The sequence below is a fragment of the Oncorhynchus tshawytscha genome, linkage group LG22, assembly GCF_018296145.1.
Source record: "Oncorhynchus tshawytscha isolate Ot180627B linkage group LG22, Otsh_v2.0, whole genome shotgun sequence".
In the NCBI taxonomy this organism is placed as follows: domain Eukaryota; kingdom Metazoa; phylum Chordata; class Actinopteri; order Salmoniformes; family Salmonidae; genus Oncorhynchus; species Oncorhynchus tshawytscha.
The window spans coordinates 37827964-37841135 of NC_056450.1; the positions used below are offsets into that span (position 1 = coordinate 37827964).

The 13172-nt window shown below is 44.5% G+C and overlaps 1 protein-coding gene across 2 annotated transcripts; it reads left to right on the forward strand.

Annotated features, from left to right (window-relative positions):
• Positions 1-586: 586 nt before the first annotated feature.
• On the forward strand, positions 587-4278 carry LOC112222378 (NSFL1 cofactor p47). Of its 2 annotated transcripts, none has more exons than XM_024385166.2 (9): positions 587-738; positions 1475-1578; positions 1774-1851; positions 2295-2460; positions 2628-2723; positions 2841-2953; positions 3157-3294; positions 3602-3772; positions 3876-4278. In XM_024385166.2, the coding sequence occupies exons 1-9, from the start codon at positions 637-639 to the stop codon at positions 4036-4038; spliced, it is 1131 nt and encodes a 376-aa protein (XP_024240934.1). In that variant the 5' UTR covers positions 587-636; the 3' UTR covers positions 4039-4278. The 2 variants fall into 2 exon arrangements, with proteins under 2 accessions (XP_024240934.1, XP_024240935.1); XM_024385167.2 differs by having other exon boundaries at positions 2844-2953.
• Positions 4279-13172: the final 8894 nt, after the last annotated feature.

Here is a 13172-nt window from a genome sequence, read left to right on the forward strand (position 1 = left end):
GCGAGCACTAGGGTCCATTCTTTATCCTACCAATCTTTATACTGGATGAGTTAGTGTTTAAATGTCCACGTTATTAGAAACAATGAAAACATTTAAATACAAATTTCCCAAAGAGTCTTGAAGAATATCACTTATAAATGCCCAAATAGGCTCAGTATAACTATTGTAACCCATCAGAACCCCAAATATAAGCTTGTTTTAATTGTAAATAAACATCAATATAGCTTCAAAACATAGTTGTTGATCCCATGTATTGTCAGTCCTTGCATCATAGCTCTGTCTATGAATTTGAGAGTGGTTACACTTCTCCACTCCAATCCCTCAGCTGTTAACAAAAACAAGTGGTGTTGTCTGAATTGTTATTTTGCAAATCCCAGATTACCCCTTTTGCTTAGGCAGAAAATATAGGTGTATTTGTTATGGTAATACAAAATAAGAAAAAAATGTTAGATATAAATGTCAAATATATGTGAAATATTATTCCTTCAAATAAAATGTATTTACTTTGTGCCAAATACAACATTTCATTAAAAAACATTTCTCGCAGATAGGAACCACAGTTTGCTCGGATAGGAACCAAGTTGGTAGTTGTTTCCCCAGTTGAGGTCGGTGCTTTCATTGAATGGGCAAATCAAAATGGCGGACCAAGAAGTCTCGGTGAGGGAGTTCGTTGCTGTTACAGATGTTGATGAGGAGAGGGCCCGTTTTTTCTTGGAGTCTGCAGGCTGGGATTTGCAGGTACGTACAAGTTGTACTAAATGGGATATTTGATTTGAACTCACAACGATATACGAATGACAGTAGTTAGCTAGCTGCCAGACCACCACTGCTAGCCGGTACTAGTTAACTAACGAAGCTAGTTTGTAACAATTTGTGCAAGTCACTCTTTCTCACAACAAAAGCTTGAATGACCATTGTTGTCTAGGACCTATATCTACCAATCAGTTTACTACCACTGTTTAATAGTTAGCTTGGCTAACGTTAGCTAACTTGCAGATAAACTGCTGAACATTTATTTTTAAAATATTTGTATTTAACTAGGCAAGTATTTTAATAATGTCTCTTCTCTCTCAACACAGTCATCTAATAACACATTCATATTTACAATGACGGCCTTGTTCAGGGGCAGAATGATAGATTTTGTCAGCTCTGGGATTCGATCTGGCAACCTTTTGGTTACTAGTCCAACTCTCTAACCACTAGGCTACCTGCCACTCCAGTTAACCTAGTTCATAATCATAACTAGCTAACATTAATCTTCATCCAGTGACTGAGATGATAGCTAATTTATCAGATTTTCGCATCCTATCTAATTTCAAGTTTAATAACAGAATTTTTAGTTAGCTACCCTTTTAAAAATTTGGCAAGTTCACAATTAAGCTCTAGCAAAGTAGTTGGCGATCAAGTTTAGACTGTGACTAGACACTGACATCTTGATGTTTGGATGACATGGCGTTTTGGTCTGTTTCCTTAGCTTGCCCTGGCCAGTTTCTTTGAAGATGGTCCTGAGGATGACATCGTGACACTTCCTCAGCCAGAGAGTGGTGGATCCTCTGTGCCTCGTCCTACGGGGCCCAGGTACATAGCTAACTAACTGACCTCCGTAAATCTGTTGTTACTCTGTTAGTCTCTGTATAATTTAGGATAGGCAATATCTAAGTCATTTCAGTGTTTCTCTTGTCAAACTTAAAATAAAATAAAATCCTATGAAGCATTTCATGTTACATGATAGATGTTGATGGTTATTTTTGTGTGTGTTTCTGTTGTGTAAAGGAGTGAAAATAGGGTGACCTCCTTCAGAGATATGATGCATGAGGAAGTAGATGACAGTGATGAGGAGGAAGGGCAAAGGTAGGTTTGACTATACTTCTGTGACTTTGGGGTATTTTCAATTAATTTGAAAATGAATTGTAGTAGTCTATGTGCATTTTGGACAGTAGTGTAGTGAGGCTCTAGGTCCCAGATCTGTTTCTGCCTACTCCAGTGTCATTGTCAAGCCAAACAGCATGACAATTCCATGAGGAGTTGGCAAGAGAGCAGAAACACAGAAACCTACTGGTACCCAGGCTAGTGAGCCTCCAGAATGTTTCTGTATTCGGTTCTCTGTAGGCTGTTATTGCTTTCTGCTGCATCAACAGATTCTTCTGGGTGGGGGTGGGTCCCTGTGTTATTGTTTTCATCGTCCACACAATACAACACCAGTGCTGCAAACCAGAAGCTTGGACTGGATCCAAAATCCTGGTTGTGTTGTTTCCCCTCTTCAATGGCCACATCCTCCCTCGGCTTTCCACCAGGTTCTTTGCTGGGGGCTCTGAACGCAGTGGGCAGCAGATAGTGGGACCCCCCAAAAAGAAGAGCTCTAATGAGGTGGTGGAGGACCTCTTCAAGGGGGCTAAGGAGCATGGGGCTGTACCCGTGGAGAAGGCTGGGAGGGGCCCAGGAGAGCCTAGTCGAGCCAGGGTATGAAAGGCTTCTCAGTGATACGTTCTGCACCAGGATCATTCATTTTTAATTTACTGATCATATGTATGTGTTATTAGCCCTGTGTTTTGGGATTGATGGATCCAATGGTGTAAGATGTTAGTTGTCATGTTTTTCAAACTCTTATCTCTCCTCTTTCCCTCTAGCCCTTTATTGGTGGTGGCTACCGGCTTGGTGCAGCGCCTGAGGAGGAGCCTGTTTACGTGGCTGGGGAGAGAAGAGCAGCTAACAGCCAGCAGGATGTGTGTTTGACAGTGAATTTTTTTTTTTGTATTGCTAGTATACATTAGATCTCAGAAAAATACATTTACTTCAGTTTACTTCTTTACTTACTTATGTATTTTCTTTACTACGTGCTGAAGGTGCATATAGTCCTGAAGCTGTGGAAGACAGGTTTCAGCCTGGATGACGGTGAACTCAGAAACTACAGCGACCCTGGAAACGCCATCTTCCTGGAGTCCATCCGCAGGGGGTGAGTACACTGTTTGTACCGTATCCTTGTCATACTATTTATATGACGACAGCTCATGTCACACATCACCATTTTTCTCAATCCATTTAATGAGTTATAAATGGATTTATGGCACTGGACAGCTGGAGGCTACATGTCCCTCTCTGAAGTCTGTTTTCTTATTGCTGGAGCATTGTAATAACAGAAGTCCTTCATCCTTTCAGCGAGATTCCTTTGGAGTTGAGGCAGCGTTCCCGAGGGGGTCAGGTCAACTTGGATATGGAGGACAATCGGGATGAGGACTTCTCCAAACCCAAGGTTGCCTTCAAGGCATTCGGTGGGGAAGGACAGAAACTGGGCAGGTGGGTGAGTTCTATTTTAATAGAATTCAACACAGAGGAAAGGAATGAAATGGTCCCCCCTTTTCAGCACAATGCTTTAATAAGGTGGCTGTTACACCTTATTACCACAAGGTGGCAGTAAGGGCTATTTTGGCACAAAGTGATATTGTATTTGATGGACTTTTGAAGTTAAATTGCTGGGTTACAATTTAGATTTTTTCAAAACTTGATATTATCTTCTGGGAAAATGTGCACGTATAATATTTTCAAGTTTATTTAAAATACAGTATAATCACAATAAATGTCTCTTTCCCACCCGTCCATTCAGTGCCACCCCTGAGCTGGTGTCTGCTCCGTGTATGGGGGACCAGGATCCGGTAGCCAGTGAGACCCAGGCCATCGCCTCTGTGAACCTGGACGCCTCCCAGCCTGTGACCAACATCCAGATCAGACTGGCCGACGGGGGGAGACTGGTACAGAAGTTCAACCACACTCACAGGTCAGTGATGAAGCCATGAAGCTCTACATCACCCCCTCAATGAAGGGCATGTCCAACACCATATTACCTACTTTCTCCTCGTCATTTCTCTTCCCATCCTCAGGGTGTCAGACGTGCGTCAGTTTGTGGTGGGAGCTCGCCCTTTGATGGCGGCGACAGAGTTTGTGCTCATGACAACCTTCCCCAACAAGGAGCTTACTGACGAGAGCCAGTCGCTGCAGGATGCCAACCTGCTCAACGCAGTCATTGTGCAGCGACTAAAGTGATGGAGCCCCCTGGTTGCCAAGCTGGTTCACAGCTCTTTTACCCCCTGGAGGAATGAGACACCATGGACTTATGGACTTTTTTTTCTTTCTATAGTGATGATACATTTTCCCTCTTTGGCTGTTTGCGAGGGGACGTGGGGAGCGGATAAGGCTTTTGATGAAAGACAGATCTGGTGGTAAAACCTGTTTAGAAAGTAGCAGTTGAACATGCACAGTAACAATAAATCTTTCTTAACAGTTTCAGAGATTGCTTTAGATGTTTATAATACTGTCATTTTTTGTTTTGTTCATCTTCCAATCATCTCTTCTTTGGCTCAACTCTTGCCTGCTTTTTCCACACAAGTTTCCATCATCCCAACTGAAAATGTACCCCTGCATCCCTGACGTACACCAATAGCCTGCTCCCATCAATTCACAACAAACCATCAACAACAAAAGACAGAATGGTTTTATTGAGACTTTCTTTTACCAATATAAACTGGGTGTATAACACATTAAGGACACCTTCCTAATATTGAGTTGCAACCCCCCTTTGCCCTCAGGACAGCCTCAAATCATAGAGGAATGGACTTTTTAATTTATTTATTTTAAAAAATATATTATTTACAATGACGGCCTACCCCAGCCAAACCCAAACCTGGACGATGCTGGGCCAATTGTGCGCCGCCCTATGGGACTCCCAATCACAACCGGTTGTGATACAGCCTAGAATCGAACCAGGGTCTGTAGTGATGCCTCTAGCACTGAGATGCAGTGCCTTAGACCGCTGAACCAGGGTCTGTAGTGATGCCTCTAGCACTGAGATGCAGTGCCTTAGACCGCTGAACCAGGGTCTGTAGTGATGCATCTAGCACTGAGATGCAGTGCCTTAGACCGCTGAACCAGGGTCTGTAGTGATGCCACTAGCACTGAGATGCAGTGCCTTAGGCCGCTGAACCAGGGTCTGTAGTGATGCCTCTAGCACTGAGATGCAGTGCCTTAGACCGCTGAACCAGGGTCTGTAGTGATGCATCTAGCACTGAGATGCAGTGCCTTAGACCGCTGAACCAGGGTCTGTAGTGATGCCTCTAGCACTGAGATGCAGTGAGAGGGTCTGTAGTGATGCCTCTAGCACTGAGATGCAGTGCCTGAACCAGGGTCTGTAGTGATGCATCTAGCACTGAGATGCAGTGCCTTAGACCGCTGAACCAGGGTCTGTAGTGATGCCTCTAGCACTGAGATGCAGTGCCTTAGGCCGCTGAACCAGGGTCTGTAGTGATGCCACTAGCACTGAGATGCATGAACCAGGGTCTGTAGTGATGCCTCTAGCACTGAGATGCAGTGCCTTAGACCGCTGAACCAGGGTCTGTAGTGATGCCTCTAGCACTGAGATGCAGTGCCTTAGACCGCTGCACCATTCAGGAGCCCGAATGTAGGATCTTAATTTGAGAACAGAACAGCCTCATTTCCTCGTTCCACAGGAATGATGGCCCATGTTGACTTCAATACTTCCTACTGTTGTGTCAAGTTGGCTGGATGTCCTTTGGGTGGCGGACCTTTCTTGATACACACGGGGAAACTGTTGAGCGTGAAAAACCCTGCAGCGTTAGAGTTCTTGACACAAACCGGTGCCCCTACTACTACAACTCGTTTGATACGGTAATGGTGACAGCTAGTCTTACTGGGGTCCGAGACATAACGAAAAAGACAGACGAAAGACATCACAATTGACATACATTTAAAAACATAAACATGTAATGTGTGTGTGCATCTATCAGTTACACATACTGTACATGTCAGTACATAAACACAAGTGGGTCACATTTGGGGAGAGGCGTTGTGCTGTGAGGTGTTGCTTTATTTGCTTTTTTGAAACCAGGTTTGCTGTTCACTTGTGCTATGTAAGATGGGAGTTCCATGCTCTCATAGCTCTGTATAATACTGTACGTTTCCTTGAATTTGTTCTGGACCTGGAGACAAAAAAGAAGTGTGTGTCAGTGCTTTGTGTAAGTTGACTTTCCAACACAATGCTTCTTATAAAAACAAGAAGTGACGCAATCAGTCTTTCCAGAGCATCTCTTTATTACGGACAGAACTCTCCTCCATCTTTACAACCATTTAATTTATATGTTTTGACCATGACCTTTTACAATCGAAGGTAACTAAGTTAATTTTTTCTCAACTTGTTCAACAGCCAGTCCATTCATTACCAGATTCAGCTGAGGTCTAGAACGAAAGAGAGATCACGATAGAGAAATACACAGGAAGAAGAGAGATCACGATAAAGACACAGGAAGAAGAGAGATCACGATAAAGACACAGGAAGAAGAGAGATCATGATAAAGACACAGGAAGAAGAGAGATCACGATAGAGAAATACACAGGAAGAAGAGAGATGCAGTCAAAGAAGTGGAAGCAACAATGCTCTTAGTTTTAGAGCTGTTTAAGACCAGTTTATTACTGGCCACCCATTCTAAAACAGACTGCAACTGATGCGTATATCGATGAATAATCAGGATACATGGGCACACATGCTTTGTTTAATGCCAGTGGCATGTCATTGGTAAAAATAGAAATAAGTATAGGACCTAGAGAGCTGCCTTGCGGTACAGCACAATTTACATGTTTGACATTAGAGAAGCTTCCATTAAAGAAAACCCTATGTTATATTAGATATCTCTTAATCCACGATATGGTTGAAAAGCTTGAACACATAAGTTTTCTCAACAACAGGTTATGGTCAATAATATCAAGGCTGCACTGAAATCTAACAGTACAACTCCCACAATCATCAGTCATTTGTGTCAGTGCAGTACATATTGAGTCCCCTTCTCTATAAGCATGCTGAAAGCCTGCTGTTAATTTGATTACAGAGAAGAAGCATTGTATTGGTCAAATTAATTTATAAAGCCCTTCTTACATCAGCTGATGTCACATAGTGCTGTACAGAAACCCAGCCTAAAACCCCAAACAGCAAGCAATGCAGGTGTAGAAGCACGGTGGCTAGGAAAAACTCCCTAGAAAGGCCAGAACCTAGGAAGAATCCTTGAGAGGAACCAAGCTATGAGGGGTGGCCAGTCCTTTTCTGGCTAAGCTGGGTGGAGATTAGAACAGAACATGGCCAAGATGTTCAAATGTTCAGAGATGACCAGCAGGGTCAAATAATAATAATCACAGTAGTTGTTGAGGGTGCAACAGGTCAGCACCTCAGGAGTAAATGTCAGTTGGCTTTTCATAGCCGATTATTCAACTGCTGTCTCTAGAGAGTTGAAAACAGCAGGTCTAGGACATGTATCACGTCTGGTGAACAGGTTGAAACTGGAGCACCAGCACGGCCAGGTGGACCTGGGACAGCAAGGAGTCATCAAGCCAGGTAGTCCTGAAGCATGGTCCTAGAGCTCAGGTCCTCCGAGAGAAAGAAAGAGAATTAGAGAGAGCATACTTAAATTCACACAGGGCACCAGATAGACAGGATAAACACTCCAGATATAACAGACTGACCCCAGCCCCCCGACACATAAACGACTGCAGCATAAATACTGGAGGCTGAGACAGGAGGGGTCGGGAGACACCGTGGCCCCAACCGACAATACCCCCGGACAGGGCCAAACAGGCAGGATATAACCCCACCCACTTTGCCAAAGCACAACCCCCACACCACTAGAGTGATATCTTCAACCACCAACTTACCATCCTGAGACAAAGCCGAGTATAGCCCACAAAGATCACCACAGCACAACCCAAGGGAGGGTGCCAACCCGGACAGGAAGATCACGTCAGTGACTCAACCCACTCAAGTGACGCACCCCTCCTAGGGATGGCATAAATGAGCACCAGTAAGCCAGTGACTCAGCCCCTGTAATAGGGTTAGAGACAGAGAATCCCAGTGGAGAAAGGGGAACCGGACAGGCAGAGACAGCAAGGGCGGTTCATTGCTCCAGAGCCTTTCCGTTCACCTTCACACTCCTGGGCCAGAATACACTCAATCATAGGACCTACTGAAGAGATTAGTCTTCAATAAAGACTTAAAAGTTGAGACCGAGTCTGCGTCTCTCACATGGGTAGGCAGACTATTCCATAGAAATGGAGCTCTATAGGAGAAAGCCCTGCCTCCAGCTGTTTGCTTAGAAATTCTAGGGACATTAAGGAGGCCTGCGTCTTGTGACCGTAGCGTACGTATAGGTATGTACAGCAGGACCAAATCGGAAGGATAGGTAGGAACAAGCCCATGTAATGCTTTGTAGGTTAGCAGTAAAACCTTGAAATCAGCCCTTGCCTTTAACAGGAAGCCAGTGTAGAGAGGCTAGCACTTGAGTAATATGATCACATTTTTTTGGCTCCAGTCAAGATTCTAGCAGCCGTGTTTAGCACCAACTGAAGTTTATTTAGTGCTTCATCCGGGTAGCCGGAAAGTAGAGCATTGCAGTAGTCTCACCTAGAAGTAACAAAAGCATGGATACATTTTTCTGCATAATTTTTGCAATGTTACGTAGATGGAAAAAAGCTGTCCTTGAAACAGTCATGATATGTTTGTCAAAAGAAAGATCAGGGTCCAGAGTTACGCCGAGGTCCTTCACAGTTTTATTTGAGACGACTGTACAACCATCAAGATTAATTGTCAGATTCAACAGAAGATCTCTTTGTTTCTTGGGACCTAGAACAAGCATCTCTGTTTTGTCCGAGTTTAAAAGTAGAACATTTGCAGCCATCCACTTCCTTATGTCTGAAATACAGGCTTCCAGGGAGGGCGATTTTGGGACTTCACCATGTTTCATCGAAATGTACAGCTGTGTGTCATCCGCATAGCAGTGAAAGTTAACATTATGTTTCCGAATGCAATTGTCAAACGCAATTGTTTCCAACAGTTTGCTAAGAGATGGCAGCAAGCTGATAGGTCTGCTGTTAGAACCAGTAAAGGCCACTTTACCACTCTTGGGTAGCGGAATGACTTTGGCTTCCCTCCAGGCCTGAGGACAAAGACTTTCCTCTAGGCTCAGATGAAAGATATGACAGATGTGAGGAATGGCTATAGAGTCAGCTGCCATCCTCAGTGGCTTTCCTTCTGCACTGAACAAAAATATAAATACAACATGTTAAGTGTTGGTTTCATGAGCTGAAACTGGGGACACAGTTTTGTCACACAACATCACAGATGTCTCAAGCTTTGAGGGAGCGCACAATTGGAACGCTGAATGCAGGAATGTCCACCAGAGCTGTTGCCAGAGAATTGAATGTTAATTTCACTACCATAAGCAGGCTACAATGTTGTTTTAGAAAATTTGGTAGTACGTCCAACCGGCATTACAGCCACAGACCATGTGTAACCACGCCATCCCAGGACCTCCACATCTGGCTTCTTGACCTGCAGGATCGTCTGAGGGGGAAAACTCAGTAAAATCTTTGAAATTGTTGCAAGTTATTTTATATATTTTTTTAAATATCTTGATTTGTTTAACACTTTCTGTTACTACATGATTCCAAATGTTATTTCATAGTTTTGATGTCTTCACTATTATTCTACAATAAAGATAAAACCCTTGAATGAGTAGGTGTCCAAACTTTTGACTGGTACTGTATATTTTGCATAAACACTCCACCCTTAGGATTGTTCAGCATGTCAACAACCATTTCAACAGTAACATCTGTTAACCCCAATATCTCTTTTGCCATCTCCACAATAACCTTCAACCTGGTATTTATGCTTTCCACAACCCGAATCGTATCGATAATCTTACTAATAAAAGCTATGATGTCAACTTTATTCATTATTAAAGTGTTCTTTGACACCACACATTCATGAACAAGATTTCTGAACAGGCCTTGAAACCATGACAGGACCATCAGAAGCATCAGCCCCGACAGCAGGTCCACTTACTGCAGGTACATCAGCCCCGACAGCAGGTCCACTTACTACAGCTCCATCAGCCCCGACAGCAGGTCCACTTACTGCAGGTTCATCAGTCTGACAGCAGCTCCACTTACTGCAGGTTCATCAGTCTGACAGCAGCTCCACTTACTGCAGGTTCATCAGTCTGACAGCAGCTCCACTTACTGCGGGTTTATCAGTCTGACAGCAGCTCCACTTACTGCAGGTTCATCAGTCTGACAGCAGCTCCACTTACTGCGGGTTTATCAGTCTGACAGCAGCTCCACTTACTGCAGGTTCATCAGTTTGACAGCAGGTCCACTTACTGCAGGTACATCCATATCAGCTCCATCAGTCTGACAGCAGGTCCACTTACTGCAGGTACATCCATATCAGCTCCATCAGTCTGACAGCAGGTCCACTTACTACAGGTACATCAGTCTGACAGCAGGTCCACTTACTGCAGGTACATACATGTCAGCTCCATCAGTCTGACAGTAGGTCCACTTACTACAGATTCATCCATGTCAGCTCCATCAGTCAGACAGCAGGGCCACTTACTACAGATACATCCATGTCAGCTCCATCAGTCAGACAGCAGGGCCACTTACTACAGATACATCCATGTCAGCTCCATCAGTCTGACAGTAGGTCCACTTACTACAGATACATCCATGTCAGCTCCATCAGTCTGACAGTAGGTCCACTTACTACAGATACATCCATGTCAGCTCCATCAGTCTGACAGGGCCACTTACTACAGATACATCCATGTCAGCTCCATCAGTCAGACAGCAGGGCCACTTACTACAGATACATCCATGTCAGCTCCATCAGTCAGACAGCAGGGCCACTTACTACAGATACATCCATGTCAGCTTCATCAGTCAGACAGCAGGGCCACTTACTACAGATACATCCATGTCAGCTCCATCAGTCAGACAGCAGGGCCACTTACTACAGATACATCCATGTCAGCTCCATCAGTCTGACAGCAGGGCCACTTACTACAGATACATCCATGTCAGCTCCATCAGTCAGACAGCAGGGCCACTTACTACAGATACATCCATGTCAGCTCCATCAGTCTGACAGCAGGGCCACTTACTACAGGTACATACATGTCAGCTCCATCAGTCTGACAGTAGGTCCACTTACTACAGATACATCCATGTCAGCTCCATCAGTCAGACAGCAGGGCCACTTACTACAGGTACATCCATGTCAGCTCCATCAGTCTGACAGTAGGTCCACTTACTACAGATACATCCATGTCAGCTTCATCAGTCAGACAGCAGGGCCACTTACTACAGATACATCCATGTCAGCTCCATCAGTCAGACAGCAGGGCCACTTACTACAGATACATCCATGTCAGCTTCATCAGTCAGACAGCAGGGCCACTTACTACAGATACATCCATGTCAGCTCCATCAGTCAGACAGCAGGGCCACTTACTACAGATACATCCATGTCAGCTCCATCAGTCTGACAGTAGGTTCACTTACTACAGATACATCCATGTCAGCTCCATCAGTCTGACAGTAGGTCCACTTACTACAGATACATCCATGTCAGCTCCATCAGTCTGACAGTAGGTCCACTTACTACAGATACATCCATGTCAGCTCCATCAGTCTGACAGTAGGTCCACTTACTACAGATACATCCATGTCAGCTCCATCAGTCTGACAGTAGGTCTACTTACTACAGATACATCCATGTCAGCTCCATCAGTCTGACAGCAGGGCCACTTACTACAGATACATCCATGTCAGCTCCATCAGTCAGACAGCAGGGCCACTTACTACAGATACATCCATGTCAGCTTCATCAGTCAGACAGCAGGGCCACTTACTACAGATACATCCATGTCAGCTCCATCAGTCAGACAGCAGGGCCACTTACTACAGATACATCCATGTCAGCTCCATCAGTCTGACAGCAGGGCCACTTACTACAGATACATCCATGTCAGCTCCATCAGTCAGACAGCAGGGCCACTTACTACAGATACATCCATGTCAGCTCCATCAGTCTGACAGCAGGGCCACTTACTACAGGTACATACATGTCAGCTCCATCAGTCAGACAGTAGGTCCACTTACTACAGGTACATCCATGTCAGCTCCATCAGTCAGACAGTAGGTCCACTTACTACAGGTACATCCATGTCAGCTCCATCAGTCAGACAGTAGGTCCACTTACTACAGATACATCCATGTCAGCTCCATCAGTCAGACAGCAGGGCCACTTACTACAGATACATCCATGTCAGCTCCATCAGTCTGCACTGTAGTTCTACCAATCTGTTTTATGGCCTCTGAGTATGATACATCATGACTGATCCTTTATCTCTGAGCCTCTCTAACATTGATACTACATAACATTGAAACTAAGGAATCCTATCTGTACTTTTCCCAGCAAGACGTTCTCAAACCTCAGCATCACTGATAACCTTTCACCTCTTTGACTGTATCTCTCTTCTTCCTGTGTCTCTATCGTGATCTCTCTTCTTCCTGTGTCTCTATCGTGATCTCTCTTCTTCCTGTGTCTCTATCGTGATCTCTCTTCTTCCTGTGTCTCTATCGTGATCTCTCTTCTTCCTGTGTCTCTATCGTGATCTCTCTTCTTCCTGTGTCTCTATCGTGATCTCTCTTCTTCCTGTGTCTCTATCGTGATCTCTCTTCTTCCTGTGTCTCTATCGTGATCTCTCTTCTTCCTGTGTCTCTATCGTGATCTCTCTTCTTCCTGTGTCTCTATCGTGATCTCTCTTCTTTCTGTGTCTCTATCGTGATCTCTCTTCTTCCTGTGTCTCTATCGTGATCTCTCTTCTTCCTGTGTCTCTCTCTTCTTCCTGTGTCTCTATCGTGATCTCTCTTCTTCCTGTGTCTCTATCGTGATCTCTCTTCTTCCTGTGTCTCTATCGTGATCTCTCTTCTTCCTGTGTCTCTATCGTGATCTCTCTTCTTCCTGTGTCTCTATCGTGATCTCTCTTCTTCCTGTGTCTCTATCGTGATCTCTCTTCTTCCTGTGTCTCTATCGTGATCTCTCTTCTTCCTGTGTCTCTATCGTGATCTCTCTTCTTCCTGTGTCTCTATCGTGATCTCTCTTCTTCCTGTGTCTCTATCATGATCTCTCTTCTTCCTGTGTCTTTCCACTACCGGCCATTCCAGCCCTTGACCCTCATCCTCCCGCTCCATACCATCAGAAGTGACACCCATATTGTTTGCATTCCAGCACAGCTGTTGCTTCACAAACTTTTTCTCAATTTCGTCCGCACTAATCG